The 26565-nt window shown below is 54.0% G+C and overlaps 9 protein-coding genes across 9 annotated transcripts; 5 read left to right on the top strand and 4 right to left on the bottom strand.

The window, feature by feature from the left end:
• The first annotated feature begins 62 nt into the window (after positions 1-62).
• On the top strand, positions 63-2759 carry BDZ99DRAFT_572020 (PalH-domain-containing protein). Its single transcript, XM_033728157.1, has 2 exons — positions 63-277; positions 328-2759. The coding sequence occupies exons 1-2, from the start codon at positions 191-193 to the stop codon at positions 2494-2496; spliced, it is 2256 nt and encodes a 751-aa protein (XP_033576196.1). The 5' UTR covers positions 63-190; the 3' UTR covers positions 2497-2759.
• A 141-nt stretch (positions 2760-2900) lies between these two features.
• BDZ99DRAFT_418880 (sorting nexin mvp1) lies at positions 2901-5690 on the top strand. Its single transcript, XM_033716871.1, has 5 exons — positions 2901-3509; positions 3572-4285; positions 4335-4474; positions 4531-5124; positions 5175-5690. The coding sequence occupies exons 1-5, from the start codon at positions 3032-3034 to the stop codon at positions 5382-5384; spliced, it is 2136 nt and encodes a 711-aa protein (XP_033576195.1). The 5' UTR covers positions 2901-3031; the 3' UTR covers positions 5385-5690.
• Positions 5691-6202: 512 nt separating this feature from the next.
• BDZ99DRAFT_464012 (DUF298-domain-containing protein) lies at positions 6203-9060 on the top strand. Its single transcript, XM_033720208.1, has 5 exons — positions 6203-6431; positions 6557-6600; positions 7852-7934; positions 7986-8157; positions 8208-9060. The coding sequence occupies exons 1-5, from the start codon at positions 6345-6347 to the stop codon at positions 8644-8646; spliced, it is 825 nt and encodes a 274-aa protein (XP_033576194.1). The 5' UTR covers positions 6203-6344; the 3' UTR covers positions 8647-9060.
• Positions 9061-10466: 1406 nt separating this feature from the next.
• On the bottom strand, positions 10467-12429 carry BDZ99DRAFT_488899 (uracil permease-like protein; the record flags this gene model as incomplete). The annotated part of the gene is made up of 4 exons (XM_033722946.1): positions 10467-10538; positions 10697-11836; positions 11890-12206; positions 12261-12429. The coding sequence occupies 4 exons, from the start codon at positions 12427-12429 to the stop codon at positions 10467-10469; spliced, it is 1698 nt and encodes a 565-aa protein (XP_033576193.1).
• A 2985-nt stretch (positions 12430-15414) lies between these two features.
• On the top strand, positions 15415-16407 carry BDZ99DRAFT_464011 (uncharacterized protein). The gene is made up of 2 exons (XM_033720207.1): positions 15415-15905; positions 15969-16407. Exons 1-2 carry the CDS (start codon positions 15521-15523, stop codon positions 16223-16225), a joined length of 642 nt encoding a protein of 213 aa, XP_033576192.1. The 5' UTR covers positions 15415-15520; the 3' UTR covers positions 16226-16407.
• Positions 16408-17849: 1442 nt separating this feature from the next.
• BDZ99DRAFT_464010 (MFS general substrate transporter) lies at positions 17850-19731 on the top strand. Its single transcript, XM_033720206.1, has 2 exons — positions 17850-18277; positions 18330-19731. The coding sequence occupies exons 1-2, from the start codon at positions 17914-17916 to the stop codon at positions 19238-19240; spliced, it is 1275 nt and encodes a 424-aa protein (XP_033576191.1). The 5' UTR covers positions 17850-17913; the 3' UTR covers positions 19241-19731.
• A 1411-nt stretch (positions 19732-21142) lies between these two features.
• BDZ99DRAFT_353749 (heterokaryon incompatibility) lies at positions 21143-21412 on the bottom strand (the record flags this gene model as incomplete). The annotated part of the gene is made up of 1 exon (XM_033714568.1): positions 21143-21412. A coding segment is annotated over one exon (270 nt), but the record flags the coding sequence as incomplete, so codon positions are not given.
• Positions 21413-22367: 955 nt separating this feature from the next.
• BDZ99DRAFT_47511 (uncharacterized protein) lies at positions 22368-23964 on the bottom strand. The gene is made up of 2 exons (XM_033721956.1): positions 22485-23964; positions 22368-22374 (listed from the first exon to the last, which is right to left on the bottom strand). The coding sequence occupies exon 1, from the start codon at positions 23682-23684 to the stop codon at positions 22626-22628; it is 1059 nt and encodes a 352-aa protein (XP_033576189.1). The 5' UTR covers positions 23685-23964; the 3' UTR covers positions 22368-22374; positions 22485-22625.
• BDZ99DRAFT_572011 (uncharacterized protein) lies at positions 23901-26161 on the bottom strand. The gene has a single exon (XM_033728156.1). The coding sequence runs from the start codon at positions 25685-25687 to the stop codon at positions 24245-24247; it is 1443 nt and encodes a 480-aa protein (XP_033576188.1). The 5' UTR covers positions 25688-26161; the 3' UTR covers positions 23901-24244.
• Between the last annotated feature and the right edge of the window lie 404 nt (positions 26162-26565).

Genomic DNA, 26565 nt, shown 5'->3' with positions numbered 1-26565 from the left:
TCAGCCACGGTCTGGCCGCGTCCAAGGTCCTTCAGCCCTGTGTCTCACCCCCAAGACGGCCAAGAAAGGACAAGCATCGATCCAGCATCAACACATCTCCATCCATTCAGCCTCCGATTTCATCTCGTCGATGCTGCCGCTACCATTGCCAGTACGACATGCCTAGCCGCCCTTCACTGCAGGACCAGTGATGGACCCGAGAGCCATGGCGGGCGACGAGCCCTACCGGAGGCAGTTATGGAACGCTGTCGCCGCGACGTCCACCAAGCCCTACGAAGTGTGTATAGTAATCCCGCGAGCGTGGAACAATGTGCTAACAGTTGGCAGCACTGTCAACCCTATACCCTCCCATCCTTAGGCGTGATTGAGATCAACCCCGACTTCACCGTGACCCTCACTGCCAACGCCGTTTTCACGCCAGAATGCACGTCTGGCGCTCCCTCCGAGGCCACTGCCGGAATCGGGCCAGGCAGTGCCGCTGACATGCGGGATCCCTTTCACGCCTCTATCACCCCTCAAGCATACGCGACCGGCGCGGCCACAGTAATCGCGTGGATGTTGGTCATAATGCTGCTCATCACCCCGCGGACGTTCTTTGCTGGCACAGGAGGCCGCTCAGGGCTCATGGGACGACGCGGAATGATAAGCGGAGCAAGTGGTGGTGGATCAGTCATTGGTGTTGGCACACGTCCGTGGCTGCAGAAAGTTGCGACATTGACGGTTGCCATATCGTTGACCTTGGCCACTGCCGACACCTTCAGGATTGCAGAACGGCAGTACGAGGCCGGATACATGGACGCCATGGCCCTGCGCGATGAAGTAGTCGGCGGGATGGAGATCAAGGTCTCCAGAGTGATATCCGACATCTTTCTATGGCTCGCCCAGGTTCAAACTCTCATTCGGCTTTTTCCCCGCCACAAGGAGAAGGTCATCATCAAATGGACTGGATTTGCTCTTATCATGTTGGATATCGCCTTCAGTTGTTTGAATAGTTTTATGGGGAGTTCGGCTGGTCGACCCCGCCGTTTCGTGGACGCCATACCGGCACTCAGCTACTTGTTCCAGCTCGCTCTGAGCATGCTCTACGCCGCCTGGGTTATGTATTATTCCATCACCAAACGACGATACGCCTTTTACCATTCCATGATGTGGAATATCACGCTAATCGCGCTCTTATCATTTATTGCCATTCTCACTCCTGTGGTTTTCTTCATTACCGACATATCCAATTACACCGTCGCCGGGTGGGGCGATTACTTCCGTTGGGTGGGCGCTGCAGCTGCTAGCGTCATTGTATGGGAATGGGTAGAGCGCATTGAAGCTCTAGAAAGAGAAGAAAAGAAAGACGGAATCTTGGGACGAGAAATATTTGATGGTGATGAGATGCTAGAAACCACGCCCACTGATGACGTCCACTGGCCTCGAAACGGACGGAACGATGAAAACGATGGTTCTGGAGGTGAAAAGGGCCTCCGAGGTGGGGTCCTCGCCTCAGCCTTCAGTGGCCATGGTTTGAGCGAAATGGCACATCGCTTGGCTCGAACGGGACAGTCGAAGAAGGACAACGTAATCGTTGCTCCCCTTGGTCGAAAACACGCGCCGCCAACCATGAATGAAAAGCAACCATCACAAACACAGACAGAAACTGGCTCGGCAACATACGCTCCCGTGGCTACGCCTCCACCTGCGATAGTGTCGCCAATAAGCAGGACAGACACAACCAGCGCTGCTAGTACAGTCTACACAGTGCGGTACCATCCCGTCAGCGACTCACCTCCTAATATTGGGAGGATCATCTCGGCAGACCCAGAGCAGACATTGAATATCAACACGGCAGTATCTCCACAAAGGTCATCTGATCCATTAATACATGATGACCAAACAGAGACCGAGACTGAGCAGATAGCAAATGAACGGATCCGATCCCGTTGGCAAGCCGTTCCAAATCCATTCAAGCGGCGGCGAGCATCTCCACCTCCTGAGCTACAGCGAGGGAGAGTCATCGATCCTCTCACCGTGGACGATGTTTCTGCAACTATACCACCGCAAAAAGAATCTCGGCGTGGTCTGAAGTCGAGACTCGGAGCATTCGCAGCGGAACAAGGCGACAGGATTCGAGAACGAGGAAATAGTCGGCAGGTGGAGCCGAACTTGCCTGTCACTATCATCCCAGCTCAACCCCGTGGTCGTACTTGGTCTCCTGAGATTCTAATACAAATGGGCCAAAGTCCGACAGAGTCCTCGTCGACCCCTATCATACCGTCTCAGAACGTCACTGGGTCCACGGAGACAGCACCATCTGTCGCTCTACAAACGACATCGACGGAAAATACCTCCGCGCCGAGAATCAGATTTACGCCGGAGACATGGCAGAAGCCATCGACAAGACAATCAGACCTCGACAGGACTCTAGCGTCTAGCCCCCCCACATCTTCACGGCCAGCTCAAGGCATCTTTCAACGGAATCCACCCAGTAACGATACCCTATCTCCTTGAACTTTCTCAGTATCACGACGGCGCATTATGGCTCTGGATCGGGCTCGTTTGGCTTCAATCGGCGCATCTAGCGGAGAGGAACAAAAAGCCCAGGCATTGTTAGATGGCAGGGATTAGCATTGCATGATACTTGCATTGGCGCTTTTGGTTGCTTTTTGATACCCTGTGGATGATACCGGTGTATCTAGGGGAGTGTTCTTGATAAATACATAGTTTCCGTTTAATTGAATTGCATCCCGTCTTTATTTTGAAGACCGACGAAGAATAACGACTGTCCTACACATACAGCCCATGACGTGAGGCGAGGTCCACTTGAGATGAATGCCAAGTTGTGTTTATCGAAGCTTGGACCGCGGCCTAGTGGTTCCTTGCGAGCTGCTCCCGCCGCATATCCTCCGTCTTGCTGAACGGCGACGCTCACGATGCTTCAGCCGCCATCCATCGTCCTCCTGTACCTCTCTCGTCTCTAACCGCATCGCGATTGATACCCGTACCCTCTGCCTCGAACCCTAGCGCAACCCAGACTCTCGCCGTGATGTCGCTCTTCGGCGATGACGATCTGCCTGCGCGGCCAAAACAGTCCACTCTCTTCGATGACGAGCCGAAACCAGCAGCCAGGTCAGGCTCGAGCCTGTTCACAGATGACTTCAACGATGCCGGCGACTCTCCCTGGGGCCTTCCGACGCCCAAGAAGGCAGCGCGCGGGAATCTGGTGAAGACGCTGCTGGGAAGTGGGGACGTGCCAGAGAGCTATGTCGATGCATTCGATGCGCTGATTGCATCTGGCGACCGTACAGGAAGCGGAGTGAGCCTCGCTGGAGTGAAGAAGCTGTTGGCAGACAGCGGACTGCCGGCCGACGTTCAGGCCACCATCGTGGGCATCGTGGCCCAACCGGGACAGGACTCGACTGCTGGATTCGGCAGGGGCGAGTTCAATGTCTTGCTCGCCCTCATTGGCCTGGCGCAGGAAGGCGAGGATGTGACACTGGACAGCGTGGATGATCATAGACGACGTAGGTCCCAGCTCTCAAACGCCTTCACCCAGCTGCAGCAGTACCCTCCTAACAGCCCGAAGACCTCCCAGAACCCTCGATCAAACTACCCACGCCTCCACAAGTTGCGAAACCAACGACTCCTCTACCTCCCCATACTCCTGCTACGCCTCGAAGCCAGCCGGCAGCAACCCCGAGTCAGCCACGTGCTATGCGCAAGGAATCATTCGGATTCCCGGAAGCGGATCCGTGGTCAAGTCCAGCTCTACACCGAGGCCATGAGCATATTGTGGAACCTGGTGCGCCTCCAATCAACGGGGCGACTTTATCAAGCGCCGGGATGCCAGGACGAACAACAAGCGCCTTCACAACGGCGTCTGACAATACCAGCTCCCCCCCTCCAAGCAACCATATAGGAGAGCGACCAACTACAGGTGGAACAGCTGGCTGGGGAGCATACAATGGGTCTTCACACGATGGGTTCTCTGGTGCAGGACTAGGAGATGGGTTTGGAAACGAGGGAGGAGACGAGGCCAATCGCAATCCGGGTGGCTTGGGAAGATCCCTAGGAGGAGGCCGGGTTGCAGGCAGTGGCGTAGAAGAAGTTATCACCGTGACGGCGATTGCTGAAAAAGAGGGCATGTTTTTATTCCAGCATCGAAACTACGAAGTTACCAGCGCCCGCCGCAACAGCAAGGTTATACGAAGATACAGCGATTTTGTATGGCTGTTGGATTGTCTACACAAGAGGTATCCGTTCCGACAGCTTCCGCTACTACCACCGAAACGCGTTGCCAGTAAGTCTCCTATGGCCTGTTTCTGCGTCACGAATTGATGGTTTCTTAGTCAACGGAAACTACTTAGCTGCAGATGCTTCGTTTGTCGAGAAGCGACGTCGTGGCCTGGCGCGGTTTGCAAACGCTCTTGTCCGCCATCCAGTACTCTCGCAGGAGCAGCTAGTTGTGATGTTCCTCACAGTACCAACGGTAGAAGTCCGCTTTATGATCTGTGCTTTGAGACCTCATGCTAACGGTTGGTGTAGGAGTTGGCTGTATGGCGTAAACAAGCTACGATATCTGTCCAGGAAGAATTTACTGGAAAATCTCTGCCGCCTAGCCTGGAAGACTCTCTTCCTCAGAACCTACAGGATCTGTTTGACCAAGTACGATCGGGCGTCAGGAGATCCGCAGAGACATACATCAATCTGTGTAACCTCATGGAGCGGCTCTGCAAGCGTAACGAAGGGCTGGCGGCTGAATACCTTCGATTCTCCCTCGCCCTACAAACCCTGACCGAGGCATCATCGGACACATACGCTGTTGATGCCAACGACGTTCCTATGCTCAACGAAGGCTTGAACTCTACGGCGAAGCATCTCTCAGCAAGCCAGGCCTTACTGGAAGATGAGGGTCGGGCTTGGGACGAAGGCGTCTTGGAGGATCTGAAAAGGCAAAGGGACTGCCTTGTCAGCATGCGGGACCTGTTTGATCGGCGAGACCGCTACGCCAAGGACAACATTCCTCAGCTGGAGAAGAGGATACAGAACAACGAAAACAAGTTGCAGGCCATCAGAAACAAGCCGGAGGCTTTGCAGAAGCCTAATGAGGCGGAGAAGGTTGAGGAGGCTATTGTACGAGTGAGTTTGCCGATATCGCCAATGTCTGGAACACAGCTAATGAATATCAGGACAAACAATCAATCGTCGCCCAACACGCCCGCGGCGTCTTCATCAAAGAATGCGTGCGAGACGAACTCCTCTTCTTCCAGCATTCGCAGTATCATATCAGCAGGCTACACCAAGATTGGAGCCAGGAGCGCGTAAAGTACGCGGAGCTGCAGGCGGATAATTGGAGGGGGTTGAGTGAGGAGGTTGAGAGCATGCCTATTGGAGACTAGACGGCGGCAGTTGTAATCTTCGGCGTCTGTAATTTCTAGCTTGGGGTATATCGGAAGTCTGCTCTTAGGTTTCATCTCTAGCTCTCTCGGCGGCTCAGATGACTGTACAGTTCGAGGTGCGCGCAGCAGTTTTGGGGGTTTGCGTGCATATTTGTAGTCGATATTCCGGGGAGGTCTACTGTCTCGTAAGAAGCAAATTGAGGTCCTAAACCATGAAGCTGTTGCTCCAGTACATGGTTATAACATGGCTATAGATATCCGCAAGGCGCCACAAGCGGTGGCAGAAAGAGACACGGTCTGATCGGGAAGCCGCGTCTGGCCTTCACCAGAGGCATCTCCGACCTTCACCTGGCGGCGCCCGAGCGTTGAGTCCAACGATGAATCTCTTGCGCCGCGCCCTCTCACTCCTCACACCCGCTTCGGGCACCGCATCTGCTGCCTCCACCACGATGCCGCCCAAACGCAAGGCGAAGGCTGTCGAGCCCGCTACCGAGAAAGTCGAAGACACGAAGCCGAAGAGAGCTCGCAAGGCCAAAGCAGAGCCCAAGACGACGGTGACGGCCAAACCACCTCCCAAGACGACGGCCAAAGCGAAGCCCAAAGCTGCGCCGAAATCGAGTCTCAAAGTGACAGCCAAACAACGGCCGGCCGCAGAGGAGAGTAAGTCGCGTTTATATCGGCGTCAGCCTTGCCCAGCACTACCTAACGTTACCCCCACGCCGCCACGGCGACGCATGTGTGCCTGAGGCCGAAACAAACCCCTCCACTGTCTTGGGTGGTGCCTTACGTGCGCGAGTCACCTCCGTTCGACCTCCGCACGACCTCCGCTACACCTCTTCCTTCTGCACCCACAGTGCTATTCTAACACCTACAATCCCACCCTATCTGCACCTCCTTTGAATCCCTCTCCTTCGACTCCACCTGCGTATACCCACGACACGGTGCTAACGCGGCATAGCGATGCCTCCAGCCTATACTGCCACGCAGAAGAGTGCCATCACTCAATTCATGAGCTTTACCTCGTCGGACCGCAATACAGCTGTAAAGGTGAGTTGGCAGCCTCGAATCCCCGCATTTTTACACGCTTTTGCTCCCCAGGGTGGTTATCCCACGGACTGCGACCCAGGCATACCCTGCTGATTGAGTATTGGCTGACCTGGTATTGAATATAGCACCTCAAACTACACAACTGGAATTCAGAGCAAGCCGTCAATGGGTAAGTCGTTTTCCTACATTGCCTGTTTTCGCCGAGCCCGTCCGCCGAACCTTCCACCATATACCATCCGGAATGACGACCGAGGACCCGGCCATATACGAGGAGGAAGCTGCGAATACCCTGGGATAGACCTACACACGTGGACCGGCGAAGAAGGAGGCGAATGCTGTCGGAAATGCATCAAAGAAGCGCTGAATGCCGCTGGGAAACCTCGTGCTGGGACCTTCAGGACGCAATTTCATGCATTCCAGAGCTCTGGGCCACGATATGCATTTTCCATGTATTCCAGGTCTGAGATCGACGGACACGATTTTCGAAAACACATTAAAAATGGTCGAGACGTTGCGACCTGTGGGCTGATACACGATTGCCTGCGGAGTCTTGGAGACAATGACTTCACGTGGGACCTGCCTTCCGCAACTACCCCGAGCACGTAGAGATAGGAGCGGTCGGCCACGTACTTCCTCGCATCTCTGAGGATCAATCGATCGATCTCTCTCAGTCTCTTCCAGCTCACACGTCACCAACGCTTTCTTGCAACCATCTTACTTCCGTCCTCACCATTCAATTCTCTACAACTCGCATACACCATGTTCCCGAATGGATCTTGGTCCTCTAATCAGGCCAGACAAGACGGAACAGACGAGCAGCAAGAACCCCCACCATTGGACATCCAAGTGAAAATCTACGAGGAGATGATGTACCCCAATCAGGTGGAACATCACCCCCCTGCACAGAAGGCCGCCGTCTGGAGACAGAAGTACGCAACCGCCGAACAAGCCCAATTCCGCAGTCAAGGCATCCAGAACAACTACCATTTCAGCCAACTGTTCAATGATCAGTAAGTTTCGCTCCGACCTGAGGGAGAACCACATACTCAAGGCCATGTCCTGGAACTCGACTTCCGTATCCTGGACGGCCTTTCTCTCGTGTCACCAGGGGTGCTCCAAAGTCTCAGGCCCGCCAGCAGTCCATTAATCACCCACCACCAATCCAGCACGCTAAGAACACAGAACTGGATTCACCAGGAAAGCCGCGTATCTCCTGTGTCTATTCACCCTCCTCATACGAGTGAATTTCGAGGCCTCGATCTTCACTTGCAGCCGCGGCTGAATCCGGAAACACTGGTGCCTGGAGAATGCCGACACCTTCAAAACCCCGCGGACGGACCTCTGGATTCATTCCTCTCCAAACACCACAACACACACTTGACACACCTGTTACTTTGCTAACCACAATGTCTCGTGCCAGGTATTTCTCAGGCGGTGGAGCAGCATCCGCTCCTTCAGGTTCGTCAAAGTCAGGCTTGAACAAGGTGTTCGACAAATATCGAGGTACGCTTAAGCTTAACTCTTGAATACCTCCACCTTACTGACTATTTCTAGATGACAAGACCACTCCTGATACCATCGGCGTCACTGGTATGATGTCCTACCTCAACGACATCAAGGTCGAACTCGAAGACATCGGAATGCTGGCTGTGTCGGAAATCATCCAATGCCCCACAATGGGCGAGATGACTCGAGAAGGCTTCACCGAGGGCTGGTCGGCATACAAGTACGTCACCTTCCCACAAAATCTCGTATCATCACTAACGCTTCATCTAGCTGCGACACTGTTGACAAGCAAAAATCCCACATGAAAAACCTCCTCAAGACCCTCCCATCCAACAAAGACACATTCACACGCATCTACAAGTACACCTACAACATCGGCCGCACCGGCAACCAGAAATCCGTCCAGCTCGACACGGCCATCGAGTACTGGAAAGTCCTCTTCGGCTCCGCGTCCTCTCCGGTGCGATGGAACTCCCATGCGAACCCGTGGCTCGATTGGTGGGTTGAGTTTCTCACGACGAAATGGAAGAAGAGCGTCAATAAAGATGTGTGGAACGAGACGCTGAAGTTCGCGAACATGACGCTGGAGGATGAGAGTCTGGGGTTCTGGACTGAGGAGAGCAGTTGGCCGAGTGTGGTGGATGAGTTTGTGGAGTGGGTCAAGGAGAAGAGGGGTGGGGATGAAGGGGAGGCGATGGAGGTGGAGTAGATTGGTGCTTCGTTGGTGATGGGCATGGGATTTATGGGGTTCTTTGCATGGTTCTTCGGCATGATTATCTAGCTCAGGACGGAGTATGGATGGCATACTTGGCTGGCTGGCTGATCGAGTGGGTGCGGGCTGGGATGATGATGGCATTTTATGGTGGTAGGACGATATCACAATCACAACATTTCTAGGTTGGAATTAATACCATTCGACGTACTTCAATGCAATTTGAAGAAACTGATTACCAGCCTGTGGACGGACGCAGTTCTTCCCAGTACAACACCTCCCAGTGCCGCATTTCCGGTTCCGGTGTCGTGATGATGATGCTATGGAGGTCGTAGGGGCAGGTGGTAGCAAGAAGGGAGGGGATTTCGATGAACGAGTAATTAAGGAATACGAATTGCATGTTGAGCTAGCTACTTTGCATTTACTGGGTAACTTCGATGGTCTTATAGTATTGACATCAAAATAATGAGCAAGACGTGCCGGGCTAAGTTAAGACAAGTCTCTGAATGGTATATCGTCTTCGTCCCTAATCTCCAAGAAATATCCACAGAATTGAATTAAAAAATCCCAAAAAAAATTCAAGGGACTGTCTCTTCCCCCCTCTGTCTATTCTGCTCCACCTCACCCCGAACAAACACTCACAGCCAATCCTCCGCCTGACACCGCACTCCCCACCGGCTGCACCGCGCCCGGCACCGGCACGTAATACGCCTCGGCCGCGCAGTAGCTGCCGGGCGCGCACCTCATCACATCCCCGCCGGCTGCCCACATCTTCAGCCCGCTCTCCCATCCCGCACACTGGCTCACATCGCGCCCCGCGGCGCAGTTGATCAGCGAGATGTCGTACCACAGCCGCCCGCCGGCGATGGAGTACTCGAACTACGTCACGGCGGCGGGCGTGTTGGGGCGAGCGAGTTTGAGGCTGACGCCGCAGCCGGCGCAGAGGCTGACGCCGCAGCCGGCGCAGGGGCTGCGCAGGGGCTCGGTGTGGGTGCTGCCGGCGGGGAGGGTGATGGGGGCGGGGGAGGCGGTTTGGGAGATTGAGGAGAGGAGGGGGTAGGGGCAGTGGTTTGTTATCGTGGCGGTGTTGGGGCTTAGTTGGGCGGATTGGGGGAGGGCGAGGGTGGTGGGGAGGCGGGTGAGGAGGAGGGTAAGGGAGAAGTAGGCGAAAAGCATGCTGTGGGTAGTTGGTGGATGAGGGTGAGGCAGGGAGGTGTGGGGATGGAGGTGGAGAGGATGTGGGTGATTAGGGTTGTGATGCGGAGGTGGGTGAGGGATGGGATCATGGTATGGTGGCCGATGGCTAATCGAGGGGTGGTGGTGGATGGGGGTTTATATTAAAAGTCGAGGCGTCAATGCCTGAGTGTGGCGTGTGAGTATAGCATTGAGAGAGGAGAGTGGGGTTCTCTGTTCTTAGGATTCCTCTCAAAGAGACGGGGATTCGTTTAAGCTAGCTTCTTTGTCGTCGATTCTCGGTCAAAGGGTTTGATGTCTTTGTTTTCTTATTGAAGTTTGCGGCGTGTGTAACGTGAGAATGACGAACGCCCATGAATTGTGTAATGGGATTGTATCCATAGCTTTCTGTTGCAATGTATGGCAGTTGGTCTTGTGCCGTGACATTCGTTCTTTGAGAACCTGTGGTTCAAGTGTATGAGGCGGTTTTCGTTGCAATAACAATAAGGAGACTCGTTACTGGACACTGAAACGATCTGAGACATATTCGTGGGTTTCTGAATGAGCTCAGTCATGATCTACTGAAAGACAGTGATATTGTGAGCGGAAGGGATGCATAACTTACCAATGATGTCTTGTAGGAGCTATGAACCGCCCTTGAGAGAAGAGGCGCAATACAAATGATACGACTGGAAGATGGGATGAAGGATGACACTCTATTTATAAACGCAGGCTATACAGCAATGGAATCATCAGAATAATCATAAGGGGTTCCCAGGACTCCAGCCGCTGTAATCTAATCTAATCTCGCACCTCTAGAAGAGCTTCTGGCCTTCTGGCCCTCTGTGTCTTGCTTCGGGTCTCCATCCGTCACGCTCTCTTCATCATAATCGTCCTCGTCGCTATCCTGGCTATACGCCACGCTCATATTGCGGATCTCGTCCCCAACCTCCAACCACTTCTTTTTGCACGCTGGGACGGGGAAGAACTTGCACAGCAGCCAGTACGTCACGCTCGCAACAATAAATCCACCGAAAAAGTTGAGGTTGTAGATGTACGTCGCGCCAGCAGGGACCTTGCGACCGACAGCACCAGCGAAACCGACGACGTTGATGAGGATACCGGCGAAGTAAGCAGCGTATCCGCGCCAGTGCACGCCGTAACTGAAGTAGTAGGGGTCGGTCTTATTGCCAGAGTAGAGATTCTTGACCTCGAGGTAGCCTTTGCGGACGACGTAGTAGTCGCAGACGATGACGCCGGCGATGGAGGAGAGGAAGACGGAGTAGGAGGAGAGGTAAGTGAGGAAGGAGTTTGAGGACTTGAGCAATTTCCAGGGGCAAATGACGAGGCCAACGAGGGCGCAGATGTAGCCGCCGCGGCGGATGTTGAGGTAGCGAGGGAGGAGGGCGGTCATGTCAGTGCCAGCAGAGACGGAGTTGGCAGCGATATTCGTGCCGAGCTGGGCAAGGGTAAAGGCGGCAGCGATGATAAAGACGCCGAAGCGCTGGCCGGATCCGCCTTCTTGGAGGAATTGCTCGAGGAGGTCGAGGGGGTTCCAGATCGGCTCGCCTCCGAAGATGACGGTGGAGGATGATCCGACGATGATTCCGATGAAGGAGGTCACGGCGAAACCGACGGGGATAGTGATAAGCTGCGACCAGAGCGCGTCCCTGGGCTTGTGGGCGAAACGAGCGAAATCGGGATCGTTGACAATGAGCGTGGCGAAGTTGGCGATGGAGCTCATGATTCCCTTGACCATTTGCCATCCGAGGTCGCTTCCGTGAGCAGTGCTTCCCTGGTGGACGATTGGGCCAAAGCCTTTAGCACGAACAACGGCCCAGATGAAGAAGGCCAAGCCAGCGATGGGAACGAAGTAGGCTTTGACGGTGAACAGATGCCTGATCTTCTCGACGGGGAACCAGATGGCGGGCAAGCTGCCAGCCCAGAAAAAGAGAAAGCTAACGAACATGACTGTGTTAGTGCCAGAGGCAGGGATGCCGTTGTGGATGTTGTCCTGATGACATTATCAGCACTCGTTATCAGTGCATCTCGCAGGGGGTTTCTTACGGGTCTCCAGTTGTTCCAGATGGCGCGGATCATAAGATATACGCAGTGGCCTCCGATCCAAGACTGCACGCCATACCAAATACAGGCCATGGCAGCACGGTTAAAGATAGGCCAGAGAGCACCCCAGATACCGAAGGACGACCGAGCGACGACGGGGAAACTGATGTGATAGGTGGCACCGATATGACCGGTGCTGCAGACAAAGCATGCAGCAATAGCATAGCCAATCCAGACACAGATCCATGACTGCCACCACGAAAGACCGGCTACGATCATGGAGGAGGAAATCATCCAGGTGTTGATGTTGAAGGAATCGGCTATGAAAGGGTTAGCTCGACTCTCAACGAACTAGGAGGTGTGATGTCACATACCAATCCAGAAGCACACAAAGTTCCAGGCTCCCCATTGACGACGTTCGGGCTCAACGGGCTTCAAGTCGTGATTGAACAGCATGAGCTGGGCATTGGTGAGGCCGGACTCATTCTCGACAGCGATTTTGTTGAGGAAGTGGCCGACCTTGGAGGTGCGGACTTTCTCCATGATGAAGTCGATGATAGAATCTTCGTCGGAGGGTGGAAAGCGTGCTGCTGGACGGGGTGATCGGGAGGAAGATGCTTCTGAATAGACATTTGCGATGCTGTGACGTGGAGAAGATATAGACGAAGACGGGTTGCTGAGCAGCGCCTGGCGCTCGTGAGGATCCGTGGTACTAGGAAATGCTTCAGGACCCCGGTTGGAGTCGACTGAAGCCGGACTTGGAGGACAGGATGGATAGTCGGTAAGTGCGATGCTAAACTGTTCGTCGTGGGGAGGGAGTGGCATGCTATATAATGTGGGAAGCACCACTCACGACCAGGTTTCGTAGGGCTATTCACATCGGCGGCGTGGTTTGCATCGGCCCAGGCCGATTACGGACCTCTGTGGTGGACAGCCTTATCGGGCTCAGCTGGACGTTATCGGCGTAAGGGTGTCAAGCTTCTCGGCTCTGCTACAGGGTGTTGGACGCATCGCCATCAGACTTTTTCGGCTGAGGCCGTTCGGGTCAGGTGTGTGGACGCTGCGGCGACCGTGGGCGCGCTATTAAGCAGCTGTGTGAGAGTGAGTCCGGTGTCCAGGCATGCACCAGGCGAAGTGCTTGACCACGGAGGCCAACAACAGGGGGGATGATGAGCGTCGCGTTCTTGGCTGCCGGTGGTTTGCAGGAGGCTGGCTCTCACGCTCTGCAGCTGCGGATAGATCCAGATAGTCAGTTGACTCGATAGGAACTGCTAACACACCCAAACGTGACAGCAGTCGGTCCTCTCTATCTGTCGGTATCGCATGCACCGGCCACAAGGTTGCTTTTCGCAAAATGCTTCATGCTGGCCCCCAGCAGACGGCTGGCGCCATCGCTAATCTGGCATCGTGTGGTCTCGGTGGCACGTGGGTGGTCAGCCGCTGAGGATAAGGTGTGGGGAAGCGGGAGCGGCTCGGGGATTGCTCGATGAGATCGAGTAACAGCTCGCTGGGGAGAGAGATAAAGGGCGCATGGTTAGCGTTCATATCTCGCGTAAACATCCGTGGATCGCGTGGTGCCCGTTTGGCAGGTCCCCGGCCGTCACCCTGAACAACATTTCCGCGTACCTGCTTCCCCATTCCTCCCGAACCACCATCGCATGCCACACGACTAAGTTTCACAGGTCAGCATGTACATCCCACTTTTAACTGTCAGTCCGAAAGGCCGGGTCGCATGGCCCTTTGAGGCCCGTGGCGTTGACGTCGCCTCGCTCGCTCACCACAGTTCCTTCTCTGTCCTGTCCGGGTCATCGCTGCCACCCTCTGCATCGCTTCAGCCATCTCATTTTCCTGCAGCTTTTGTTGTCATCTTCACTGCCCATATGGTCTGTGACACTCGCTACACACTTCCAGAATCAGTGCGTGTTTCGGACTTTCAACCTTTCGCTTTTTCTCTGAGTCTTCGGATTTGTTCCAGATCATCAGCCTGGCTGGAATACCCGCTCCAAATCCGCGTCCCATGACTGGATTGCCACAACGTCTTTCCCTCGTGCCATGCAACATGCTTTTCGACCCGCAGGGACTGCCTGGCAGGTTGGTCATGTCGAGCTCTAGGGACTCTTCAAACGCCCTGGAAACGCGAGATCAGAAGGTAAACCCAGACTTCTTCTAGGTTGCATCGCTACAACAGTAGTCGATTTCGTGCAGAGTCGTCTCCGCCACAGGGGAGGCTAGGATACGTACCCCATATCAGACCGAGTTCTAGGTTTGCTGTGACCTTTCCCGGTCGTGGACCAAGAGCATCAAGTTCTAATTCTAGTTAACCTTCTGCGAATTTAGTACTCCTCGGAATATCCTAGACGTTCATCAGCTAGCAGCTGTCGAGATCGGGGCCGGATGGTGGCAAGTAAACGGTGATGTGTCTTCCTGCGTTCAAGTGATGCTGTACTTTTCATGTTCACGGATATTTCAAGCAGATGCACCCGACTGGATGTGAGGATGGCCGAAAAGCGAGCTGGAATACTAATTGACAGACAACGTCATTCAGGGCGTTTGCGATCTCCGTTGGATTGTGGCTGAAGAAATGAGTATGACTGCAAACATTCGCGAAACTGAAACACATTCGAAAACCCAAAGTGAATGATGAGTATTGTTGCGAGGATTCGCTTGCCTCTAATGATTTAGCGCCGTACTATCTCGTCTCAAACCCTCCCTCTTCCTAGCTTTCTAGCACTACTCGACGTCGGCGAATGCGACTGGAGTTACGAGATTGGTTCGAGCAAGACCGGCGACGTTGAAGGGCCCAGGCGAGATATTGCGGCGGTGAAAAGCCAAGCGAAACAGATCCAGGGAAGTAGAAGCAGACTGATTTATCGATCATTCGCATTCGAATCTGCAAAAGTTGTACCGAGGTACTCGGCTTCCGAGAGAGCGAGCCGGAGCCTTGTTGCTGGCAAATTGGCGCGAATCTTCTCCATCGTCTTCATATCTTCTGCTGGCAGCCTGATCAGGTGAATTCGGAATCGGCGTGGACGCTGAAAGGTTGATTAACTTTGGTAAGGATGAAGACAAGGTAAGTTTCTGCTTTGAAGGAGAGTACGGCGCAGGATATGCCGAGGGAAGTCTTTGGAGCTGTTCCGGTGAAGCAGACGATGAGGGAGTTTGCTGGGAGCATAGGCATAACGCAACCGCGCTCTAACGACGCACCTAGCGGGGTTCTTCTTCCCCCCCGATCTCCTGCTTGACGCGCCACACGTCCTTTCGCCGATTCAGAGAAGCCGTCATTCTCGTCAGGCCAAGAAAAGCTATCATTTCATCAGACAAAGATTCGAGCTTGCTGTCGCAGCTGTGCTTGATCAGGTTTCTGGCCGGAACGACCCCGAGATTTTCGTCCAACGATCAAGAAGAACAAACTTGAGCTCTCGATGCAAATTCAGATGTCAGAGTTCATGATACGCACTCGATATCGGGGTCGTTGTAGGTATCTTTTACCTTTTTGTCACCTTGCCGTTTCCGTCTTAGCGCGGTTGTCCGACGTCACGTCAAGTGATACCGTGGACCTCTCGCGTCTTCATCCTTTGCATCTCACCTCACCTCTCAACTCAACTCAGTTCACACCACCGGTCCGAAAGCCGCCATGGCGTCCGAAGTCGACCCGCTTGACGTAGTGCTCGGTGTCTTCAAATCCATGAAACAGAGCAGTCTACTTACGCTTCTCGCTTCCGTCTGCCGCGAGGATGAACGCACCCTCGAGCTCATTGCAAAACAGCTTATGGCTACTTCGAATGATGTCGGAGAGGCTGCCTCTATAACGATAAAGTCCGAACCGGGAGAGTCAAAGAAAGACGTCAAGCTGGAACCGGCTGAATCGAAAGTTGACGACCAGGACGACGCAAAGGGAGCTGGCAGACGCAAGCGCAAGCGGGCGGACTACGACATCCTTTGTTATCAAACATGCGGAGGATGCGAGAAGCAATTCGATGTGACGAAGAACAATAACACAGCTTGTACCTTCCATAGCGGTACGATGCCTTGCCTTGCGTTCAGTCGCACCCTCACGGGTTTCAATACTAACACCCAGCTAGGCATAGTCCGACCAATCCTTACCCTCGCTGTGAAGAAGACAGGCGAAAATCAGGACGACTTCAATACCCTGATCAAAAAAACCCGTGCATTTGGAACTAGTGGGCACAACTCCTTGGAGGCGAACATGCTCAAGAGGCACAAGGCTGAAGCGGACTTGATCAAGGAACATCCAGAGGTGGCCCGGTGGGATTGCTGTTACAGGTTTCCATCGTCTACTGGATGTAAAATGCAGCGGCACATGGTGAAGGAGCTGTAGCTTATGCGGAGACATCTCTGGTCCTCGAGGCGATACACTATAGGAGTATGGCGCACAAGGGCGGTGCATGTATCGGCGATTCTCTGGGATGTAATTCAAGAGGGCTCTCACACGAAGGAATAGGGCTTAGGCACAATCTGTGAGCCATCTTCGGCCTACTACCAAATCAATCGCATTACCTGAGATCTTCAAAGCTGCCACTATCAAAGTTGTATTGCCGTACTTCTTTCTCGTACCTGGACTTTCTCTTTCATGCCAGCCCCCTCGCCGTGATTCTATCTCTCGCTACCTGCCTCGCCGACTCACCTTCATCTTTATTACGGTCGTCATCCACCTCCCTAAGCCCGCAAGCGCAAATACCACGCCAGCGGATCGTGAATCAGTTTTAGCACTCGACATCTAATAAAGGAGGCCACCGATAAGGCCACACTTTCAATCAATACAACCATAACCACGTTACTAGGTGTTGCTTTCGTGGCTCAAAAGCTGTAACTAGTTTCTCGCAGCCAAGGCGAACAGCCCACCCACTAGAAGCACTTCCAGACGATGAAACACTCCGCAAGTCACCATTCGCGTAAGCTGACTAAGCACCGGTCCAGCAAGAGAAATTGCTGTCCGTCTTGTTCATCGACAGAACACGTGCAGTGAGCTTGGTGGGCTCAGAGGCGGTAGAGCTAACGACATAAGGGCATAGTGGTTGAGGCAACGGAAGAAGTGTGACGGCGAAATCTGACGCCTTGAAGGGGTTGCATTGAAGGCACAGTCGCCCGATAGTTCTAGGCGATTAAATTCTATCTTTTAGGGATCCTGCAGAAATAAATTCCGCATGTTGATTTTGCGGTCCACGAATAGAGCGAATGTACTCCGAAAGAAGACGTATGATTGGTGGTGACTTTCCGATACCGCGACTCCGAGAATATGTGGGGCTACTCTTATCTGATCCGCTTCTCGCATCGAAGGATCTGCACCCTGGGACTGTTTTTCACGTCTTTTCGAACCGACCTTCAGGGGAATTAGGCCTCAGTCTATGGAGAGACCACTCTGAGTCATCAGTGCCATTTTGTGGTATGCCTAGGCCGATTTTCCGCACTTTGATCGCGCTCAAAGCCAGCTCGCAACGATTCAAGACGCCGATCCACTCCACGCTAAAGACGGATCTGATAACTTTATTTGTCTTAGTGAGCAGGGGGTGAAACGGCGTTCCGGAGGTCGTCGTCGGGAACCTTGCTCAATGCAACCTCGATCCTCCCTCCCAGCATGGAAGAGTATCTAGCATTCCGTTAGCCTAGGCGTCAACTTGTAACGCTTACAAATGTGACGGCGTTTCTGCCTGTATCATGTCTCTCCCCGCCTTCTCAATCGCCGTCCTCCCTTAATCCAACTTTCGTTTTATACCTTGAGCAAGCAGCTGGCACATTTGCCTCCACTCAATCATCATGGCCCCTAATGATGATAAGGTCGCTCCCGCGAATGATGCCGCTATGCTCGAAATGGGCTCTATTCCTGTGCCCGCTACTACTACTGCTACTACTGCTACTACCGCCACGAAAGCGGATGACTCCTTTCTCGTCACCTTCGACCTGCCCTACGATGCCGAGAACCCGCTCGACTGGCCCACGAGCCGCAAATGGGCCGTAACCGATGTCCTATCTGCTACAGGCTTCAACCGCATCATGGTGTCGACAATCATGGCGCCCGCCCTCACGACTATCGCTAAGGAGCTGAACATGACCTCGGCCGAGTCTGCAATGGCCTTGTCTATTTACCTTCTCGCTACGGCTTTTGGTCCGCTCTTCATTGGCCCACTTTCCGAGATCTATGGCCGACAGGTCATTCTGCACGCCTCTAGCGTCTGGTTTCTCATCTGGAACATTGTCTGTGGTTTTGCAAAGACCAAGGAGGTCCTCATTGCGTCTCGTTTTCTGGCCGGTTTTGGTGCTAGCTCCATATATGCACTCGCTGGTGGAGTCCTTGGTGATGTATGGCGGCCGGAGCAGAGAGGACGCTCGCTGGGTATCTACTTGCTTATCCCGTTGCTTGGTGCAGCCGTTGGTAAGTTCATCACTAAGATTAGAGGGAGTAGATCAGCTAATCTGCCATACAGGACCCATAATCGGCGGTTTCATGGCGGCACGCACGACATGGCGTTGGATGTTTTGGTCTACGTCCATATTCCAGGTCGTAATGATCTTCGTATCGCTTCTTACCTTCCGCGAGACGTTTGGCCCACTAATTCTCCGGCGCCGAGCTGCGCGCCTTCGTCATGAGACCGGCAATCAGCGATACTACACAGCCAGCGAGTGGCTAGATAGCGGCAGGTCAACATTCAAGAAACTCGGGCGAGCCCTCAGCCGTCCACTGCGCCTGCTGGTCTTCCACCCGATCATCCAAGTCGCGGCCATTATCTCTGCCTTCAATTATGGTCTCTTGTATATCGTGCTATCCACCTTCTCTGACCTCTGGACGCAATACTACCACCAGTCTGTAGAGATCAGCGGCCTCCACTACCTCGTCATTGCTGGGGGCGAGATTGCCGGCTCGCAGCTCGGTGGACCTTTGATGGACTTTCTCTACCGCCGGCGACAGGCTAAAAATACCGCCACGGTACCAACACCAGAATTCCGCATCCCACTCATGTTCCCGTGCGTCGTTTTCGCGCCCCTGTCGATGCTCTGGTACGGATGGATGGCGCAGTATCGGCTACACTGGGCAGCCGTCGATGTAGGCATGTTCGTCTTCATGTTCGTGTCCCAGATGGGAGGCATGCCCTTGACCGCGTACATTATCGACTCCTATCCAGACCATACGAGCAGTGCTATGGCGGCGACGCAGTTTGCTAAGAGCTTGACTGCGTTCCTCTTCCCGCTATTTGCACCGCGGATGTATTCGGTGCTTGGATACGGGTGGGCTAACAGCACTCTTGCATTTGCGGGCTTGTTGCTGGGCATCCCTGCGCCAGTGTTGATGTGGAAGTATGGCGCAAGGTTGAGGGCGAAAGCAGCCTCGAGTTATTGAACGAACTTATCATTATAAAGAAGAAGAGAGCATCGGAAGAATACCGACACTACACAGGGACGAAGACATGATGTTGGGCGGGCACGTGTGAGAGGCCCGAGCGCGTTTGGTATGATGCCATTTTCAGGGTCCAACCTTAAATGAGTCTATATATTTCTGTTACTTTTAAACTCCTCCCATACTAACGAAACAGCATACAGATGTAGGCCATTCAGTCATCCCGTAAAAAATTGCGACCTTATAGTATAAGGCGCAGGGGTGGCTGAGCGGCCGAACTGTTTTGCCATTTGAGAGTCATGAGTTCAAGTGCTGCCGTATGCGATTCTTTTTTGATCTCATTTCGGTTCAGTAGATACTGAATACCTCTTCTCCGTTTTCGCGGTCTATCCTTTCGACAGCTTCCCCTTTCATCAACCCGTGTACATAACACTCGCCCAGGAATCGATATCCAGCTCCAGCAGGGCGAAGAATATATGGCACTTTCCCGCCGAAAAGCACCGCAACCACGTCGCCCTCCCATACCGCTGTCGAAGCAACACCCATAAGTCCGTCGTCCGTAACGAAAAACCGCCTAGCGTACCCAGCATCGATATATTGGCTCTTGAACTGCTTCTCAAACCTCGAAATCCCCAGGAATGGCGCCAACACATCTGTAGCCTGTTTAGCAATTCCCTCGTCGTTGTGCCAAACCGCCGCATCCCCACCAACTATCATCTTCAGCTGCTCGTACTGTTCCGCTATCGGCCCATCCAGCGATGTCACCCACTCATCCCGCCACTTCCTCGCTCCCTCCTTGTGAAGCTGTTCATCGTAGGCGACGTCCGTCTCTAATAACCCCTCATGCACCAGCGCCGCTGTCTCCGCCAACACTAACCTGTGCCGCTGACACATCTCTGGCAGTGTCGGCGGATTGGGATTCAGCATCTGTCCATACCGGAACCACAGCATCATGGCCTGGTTAGTCGCAAAGTCAGCGTAGACGCTGTCTCTCCATGCCATATCCTCCGGCGCTGCACCTTTTCCCTGCCGATTTGCGGAGTCGAACAACACTCTCGCGCCGCAGAGCATCGTCCAGAGCAGTGCCTTGATCAGCGGCTCTTCATACGGCGTCTTGGCGTGCTGCAGAGCGAGCCGCCACGCATCTCCGAACTGATCGAGCACGTGCTCCTCGTACAACGGTTCGTTCTGCGGATCAAACGCCACGGTACTGATGTGCTTCACCACGTCGCATCTCACACCCTCGATCTTCAACACCAGCTCTTCCCCCGCCGCTCCATGATCGTGGGCCAGCTTCAAACCCCTCCCCCCCGCAGCATCAAAACCTCTCGCCTCTGCCAGAATCGAAACAGGCGTCGCCCCCGCCCTCTCCCAATGCGGGACCCAGCTCGGCCACTCGCCCACCCCCTCAGCCCCCTCATGCGCAAAGGCGCTCGCAAGAACCTCCAACCTCCCCTCTTTTCTCAGCACCGCCCTCGCCGCCTCGGCAAACACCCCTTCCACCTGCCTCTCTGCCACTAGGCGCAATAACCCGTGCAGTCTCCTCTCCTTCAAGATAAGCGGGTACGCGCATAATAACGCCTCCCGCCGCACCGGCGCATCAGGCATGTCGTGCAACCCCACACTCTCCTTGCACCATTCCAACGCCCTCGCCAATTCTTCCCAGCTGAAAGTGGTAGTATCCCAGAGGATCAGCCATGCAGGCGCGAGGATGACCTCCTGCAGGATCCACATGCGAGAAAAGTACGGCAGCGCAAGCAGCTTGTTAAACGCCGCCCATTCTTCCCCATCTCGCCTCGGTAAGCCCGCTGCCTCGAGGTTCGCGGTCGTGGGGACGACCGTCTCGGGCCAGAGTTTCAGAGAAGAGTTTGTGAGGCGTTTGACCATTTGGAGCGCGGTGGGCGCGGAGGCGGAGGGGTCGGGGCCGAGCCACATAACGACCTCCTTCGCGCTCTCATAAATTTTACCCATGAGGCGGACTTGGCTGCTTCTCTCCTCTAGGTTACTCTGGTCGATACATAATTGGTCGATCCATAATATGCGTAGCTCGTCGCTGCGGAGGCGGAGGAGGACGGTGTGGAGGTTTTTGGTGATGGGGACGCTGTGGTCGTTGAGGAGGATGTGGTGGGATGAAGTGGGTGGGCCCCAGACGTAGGAGAGGGCGTCGAAGCTAGGACAGGAGGGGGAGGGAGGAGCGGGATGGATTGAGAGGGTGGCTGAGATTTGGGAGGATTGGATAGTTTGGGGATGGAGGGTTAGTACGCGGAAGGTAGAAGGGGGGAGGGGGATGTATGGAGTAGGCATTCTAGAAGATAAGGCAAGAAAGAAGGAGATATTGAGCTCTGATATAAGACTGGTCGTGGAAGTACTATGACGTCGGAGTGTAGAAATAGCGTGTACATGGCTGAGAGCTAGTATGGGATGAGATGCAAGCTTAACTAGAGCCATTGAAAGGAATTTGGAGTACAAAACACACCGTAACTTCGTTTCAGCTCGGAAAGACATAGACGTTATACGGAGAGAAGTAACGAGAAACTCCTACACATTATATACCCTTTTAACCTACATACACTTTGGTCTTACTCGCCAGCCCAACATGCCAGCATTATGACATAATGGGAAACCTGCGCATGGAGGGTCGTACTACCCGCCGCTCTGCACGGGCATATCAGCTATCTCATTGTCTCTGCTCGGTTCTTGGCACCGTGCCTCTATTGCGTCCGTAACAATAGTGCCATGACACAGTTACATTACCGCACAATAACCGTCACAACATCCCTTCTTTGATCCCATGATAGGCTGCATTACAGCACTGTTGATAGGCCGCTCTGCCCAGCATTCGCTCGCATCGTTCGCGCTAGCAAATGAGATCCCGCCACGACCTTCAAGCTCTGATTGGCCAGATCCAAGGGTATTAGACATGCAGGCAGCGGCAGGGTACTCCGCAATGCATGGGATGGGTGCCCCACTGGTTCTGTACTAAACATAACCTGCCAAGGGTGGCGTTAGTATAATGAGAGAACAAGCACTTAGCTATTTTCTAGTCCCGCCGGGCTTTAGCGGTGGTGTTTCGCCGTTTCATAACCAATTCTTCGCGGGAACCAGGTGATTGGCTCTTGCTTTGTAACATGCCAAGACTTCCATTGTCAGGTGATGTATGAGAAGTGAAAAGAGTAGATCGAAGACTTGTGGAGTTGTATTGGTGGTGACGCATATGACAATAAATGTACAAGAAAAATGTCTATACCTGAACTTACATCCTGTTACCTATTCCAGCAAACTCCGCTACGCTCTTCATGCCACCGAAAGCTGTCCCAATTTATCAGATCTAATGCCGTCCATCCAAGGTATCATTCTCCTCGCTCTCTCATGTCCTTCAGATTTCCTATCAAGCTGTCTCCCTCCACCTCTCAAGCAATCCCACGCCCCCCGCCACCGTCCCTAGCAGCCCGACCAACGGTTCACTCACTACACCTGCCTCCGTACTCCAATGTATCGTCAACGGCGCATACGCCGCATTACTGACCGCATCCCTCCACCACGCCCTATCCTCCTTACTGCCTGTCTCCACCTCCTCTTTCTCCCCTTTCTGCTTTCTATAAAGCACAGCCAACCTCACCCCCTCCAACGCCACATGCGCCGCCCAAAACCTACTACTCCAAACCCACCACCTCGCCTCCCTCCTCTTCCCTGCTTCCCCTAACCACCCCTGCGTCACAAGCACCCCCTTACTTGCCAGATACGCCCCATTCTCCAGCACCTGATACGCCGCACAACTCACAACCTGCCCCCACGCCACCGCCCTCAGCACCCTCTCTTTCCCGCCCGCTCCCTCGGGCAATCCAGCATTCCACACCCCCTTCCCCCACGAGTATATCCCCAGCAGTCCCCACAACCGCACGAAGATCCGATAATCGCTAATCACGCCCGCAAGCGCCTTCGACCCCGCCGCGCCGCTCGCGAGGAGTTTCGTAGAGGTAGGGGCTTCGAAGGTGGTTATCAACGTCTCACCCGGGAGGAGGACGCCATCGGCTTTGGTCGCGATCTTTGTGGCCAGCGCGCGCAGGCGGAGGTCGAGGAGGTGAGAGAGGGCGGGGTGGAGCAGGGTGAGGGTGTAGCCGAGGGTGCAGAGGAAGGCGTCGGTGCCGGCGGGGGTGGAGAGGAGGCGGGCGAGGTGGGAGAGGGTTGAGTCGGTGGAGCGGGCGGTTGTGAGGGTGGAGGAGATGGCGAGGTTGCGGAGTTTGGCGAGGCGGGCTGAGGTCGTCGGAGTAGGGCGAAGCTGTGGTGTGGGAGGTGGAGTTGGCTCTTGCTGTGCAGGTATGGAGTCTTGCGATAGAGGCGCGGATTCAGGCTCGGATGGTGATGGTGGGGCGGGTGGTGGAGCTGCGCTTGGGATTGTGGTTGTCGTTGGAGGTGGAGGGGCCTCTGGCTCTGGTGTAGCCTCCATCGTGAGAAATTCGTAGAGGAGTATGAAGGAATAGCGAAGGAGAGCGTGAAGATAGAATTAGATGTATGGCGTCCGTGGCGTGGTGTTTATCTCTCACGGTTCAGATAGCCATTTTGGCCGAGGTTGATCGGGCTGGCAAAGTTGGATCATGAATCACGTGCAAATAAGAATAGGGGATATGATAGGACAGGGATTTCTTTTCCGTGTTGTATTTTTATTGATTACTACCATTGCTGCCCTGAAGCCGCACGCTTTAGACCGTCTTTCCCGTCCTTTGAAGACGCCGTCAATGTAAATTCAAGAAGCCCCCCAATGCGTGGATCCATTTATCCCCGTTTCGACGCCGCCCCCGGTGCTATGCAGGTCGTGGTATTACAATTCGGTCAAGTACTGCAAAATAGAGGTCCCATCACGGGTGCGATAGTGCTCTGAGAAGGAAGATGAAGGAGAGAAAAACAAGGGAAATCCTGGAGAGTGATTATCGCTCCGTCTCGCCGTCGCGATACTGTGGAAGAGACAGTTTTGGGAGTGGTACAGTGCTTGTGAAGGACTGCAGAAACCTATACCTGAGTCATGATTTGCTCTTCATCCTCGGTGATTATATCCGGTGTAAGTTTCTCCACAGACTCCTCCAGCAACGCCACACCGCCTTCAACCTCAACCTCGCTGCCCTCAGACAAACTAGAATACTCGGAGCAGGCATCAGAGCTAGAGGAAGAAGCATCTAGATGGTCTTCGCTGATACTGATGTCTGACGTGAATCCGCCGCTGGTAGTCAGGGAGCCTTCCTGCTCGATGGCAAGCCGCCTGTGACTACGAACTCGCTTGAGTGACCCGAGATCGAAATCGTCAGTCTCATCCGCCCATCCACCACGGTGTCTACCAGTGCGCGCTAGAGGCAGTGTGATGTTTGATCCATCGGAGGAAGGGTCCCTGCATGGGCGAAACAGGCCATTGAAAGCTTGCTTCAGACTGCTGCGCAGACTGATCTTCTGGAACTCTCGTCTCAGCTCGTTTGAAGGACTAGAGCCGAGTTTATAGAAGTCTCGCGGGCCTTGCCTCATAATACGGAGATCCTCTCGCTCGGAACGGGTAGTCGTGATGGTGTGTTGACTGTCGTAGCTGGCAAGAAATTCGCCGCTGTCATCGGTGAGCAATCGATGCTGTCGAGGGCGTAAACCAATGTTGCGAACAATCTCGGCATTGGCAACAGGAAGATCCATAGCCTCGTCAGCTGTTACTGCAGGAACTTCATTGGCGAAAATAGCTCCGAATGAAATATAGATGCGATCCTTGTAGTATGGTCGGCAAGCATGGCACACCTTCAATTGGCATGGTGGGTATTTTGAAATCTTGCTCTTGAGAGCCTGGTCTGGCTCATTGAGGCTAGTCGAGGTGGATGGGGTGGACTGCGGAAGCGGGGAGATTTCGTCCTGGGGCTGCTGGTTCTCTGCAGAGTCTCTAGCGCCGTCATTTGTGGTTGGAGGATCATTCTCAGAAGACGGTCGATCCATACCCGAGTCTTTTCTCTTATGAGCTTCAGCGTTTATCCCAAGCCCCACTATTTCCTTGCTCCGAGGACTCTCATTTCCGTGAGAGACGACCTGGTTGAGGCGAATCTTCTGGTCTTTAATTTTGTTCAACTCCTCAACCGTGTAGCCACCCTTCTCGGCGGTCTGGACGACTGATCTGCTTAGGCCGAGATATTCCAGCTCGGCGCGCAATAAGGATTTGAAGGTGGACTCATTCTCGAGGATGTGATCAATGAACGGGAGGGGTTCCGCGAATCGTTCGTCTTGGCGGCATGTGTAGAGCCAACCCATGGAGGGGAACTTTCCGCAGGACTGGCATTGGTGGTATCCGAAGATGCGATCCATGTCGATATGGGTACAGTTGGGCCTCGCGGCATGGCGGCGCCAGGCAGGCCTGCGATTCTGCATAGCCTTAGTGAGTGCTTTACGCAGCTTATGAGTGTGTTCGGCGACGTGGTCACCTACGTTCATGGTGAAGAGTAGAGTATTGGCTGAGAAGAGGTAGTGGGGCTGCGGGACATGCAGCGGGTGTTTTGTCAACAGAGCCAATAGGCTGGAGGTCTTCAGACGGTATGAAGGCGCTAGACGGAGCACGGGGAAGGTAGATCTGGTGAGGAGAAGCGAGAGACTCCCATTACGGGGTGATTGGCAGGATGGATACGAAGGAGAATTTGTTGTGGTGGAGAAGATGAAGTTGGAAGGTGATGGCGGGGCTAAGAGATGAAGCCGCGGTGGGAAGGATGGGCTGGTAACGATGGATGCGGTTTGCCGGAATGGCTTAAGAAACGACCGTCACATAGGTAGGCCTAAAACGACATTCACGGAGGAGAAGAAGTACAGGGCGCACCAGGAGAGTGGGGGCGTTTGCAGAGCCCCGCGCAGGGTGAGGAGGAAGCTGTAGGCTGCGGGAAGGCACGCCGTAGATTGAGACAGATATGGTCCAACAAGACTACTTCGCCTATCTTACCACCTACTATTACTATGAATTGAAAGTCTCTTCAACTCCAGACTGTTCAGATCCGTCGTTCGCCTCGTGATGTATCCACAGTAGCACGTCCTCCCAACGACCAAAATGTTAGCACTTACAGTACCAAGACATAGGTTTGGGCACTCCTTGCACCTGCTCGGGGTACCTCGACAGGGTTTTAAAACTCCAAATGCGATGTAAATGCCAAGGTAGTGGAAATCAGAGTCCTTTTCGACGAAGCTAATATCTGCTAGCTGGGCACGCGGGGCATGAAAAAGGTGGCACTCTACACGGGTGTGCGCGCGTGTATGCCACTGCTTGGAGTGCTTCGATGCATCTTCAGAAATCTAAACGGGATCGAGGCTGTTCACTCTGGGTTACG

This window comes from Mytilinidion resinicola (assembly GCF_010093595.1).
Source record: "Mytilinidion resinicola strain CBS 304.34 unplaced genomic scaffold BDZ99scaffold_11, whole genome shotgun sequence".
Taxonomy (NCBI): Eukaryota; Fungi; Ascomycota; class Dothideomycetes; order Mytilinidiales; family Mytilinidiaceae; genus Mytilinidion; species Mytilinidion resinicola.
The sequence above is the reverse complement of the archived record's forward strand: the minus strand, read 5'-3'. Positions and strand labels throughout refer to the sequence as shown.

Excerpts from the sequence above, each read along its gene's own strand:
- BDZ99DRAFT_572020 (XM_033728157.1), top strand. The coding sequence starts at position 191 with ATGGACCCGAGAGCCATGGCGGGCGACGAGCCCTACCGGAGGCAGTTA. Across the intron at positions 278-327 it reads CGTCCACCAAGCCCTACGAA|CACTGTCAACCCTATACCCT; the intron begins GTGTGTATAGTA and ends AACAGTTGGCAG.
- BDZ99DRAFT_418880 (XM_033716871.1), top strand. The coding sequence starts at position 3,032 with ATGTCGCTCTTCGGCGATGACGATCTGCCTGCGCGGCCAAAACAGTCC. Across the intron at positions 4,286-4,334 it reads ACCACCGAAACGCGTTGCCA|TCAACGGAAACTACTTAGCT; the intron begins GTAAGTCTCCTA and ends ATGGTTTCTTAG. Across the intron at positions 5,125-5,174 it reads TTGAGGAGGCTATTGTACGA|GACAAACAATCAATCGTCGC; the intron begins GTGAGTTTGCCG and ends AATGAATATCAG.
- BDZ99DRAFT_464012 (XM_033720208.1), top strand. The coding sequence starts at position 6,345 with ATGCCTCCAGCCTATACTGCCACGCAGAAGAGTGCCATCACTCAATTC. Across the intron at positions 6,601-7,851 it reads TCAGAGCAAGCCGTCAATGG|GTATTTCTCAGGCGGTGGAG; the intron begins GTAAGTCGTTTT and ends GTCTCGTGCCAG. Across the intron at positions 8,158-8,207 it reads GAGGGCTGGTCGGCATACAA|CTGCGACACTGTTGACAAGC; the intron begins GTACGTCACCTT and ends CGCTTCATCTAG.
- BDZ99DRAFT_464011 (XM_033720207.1), top strand. The coding sequence starts at position 15,521 with ATGGCGTCCGAAGTCGACCCGCTTGACGTAGTGCTCGGTGTCTTCAAA. Across the intron at positions 15,906-15,968 it reads AGCTTGTACCTTCCATAGCG|GCATAGTCCGACCAATCCTT; the intron begins GTACGATGCCTT and ends ACACCCAGCTAG.
- BDZ99DRAFT_464010 (XM_033720206.1), top strand. The coding sequence starts at position 17,914 with ATGGCGCCCGCCCTCACGACTATCGCTAAGGAGCTGAACATGACCTCG. Across the intron at positions 18,278-18,329 it reads GTTGCTTGGTGCAGCCGTTG|GACCCATAATCGGCGGTTTC; the intron begins GTAAGTTCATCA and ends TCTGCCATACAG.
- BDZ99DRAFT_47511 (XM_033721956.1), bottom strand. The coding sequence starts at position 23,684 with ATGGAGGCTACACCAGAGCCAGAGGCCCCTCCACCTCCAACGACAACC.
- BDZ99DRAFT_572011 (XM_033728156.1), bottom strand. The coding sequence starts at position 25,687 with ATGAACGTAGGTGACCACGTCGCCGAACACACTCATAAGCTGCGTAAA.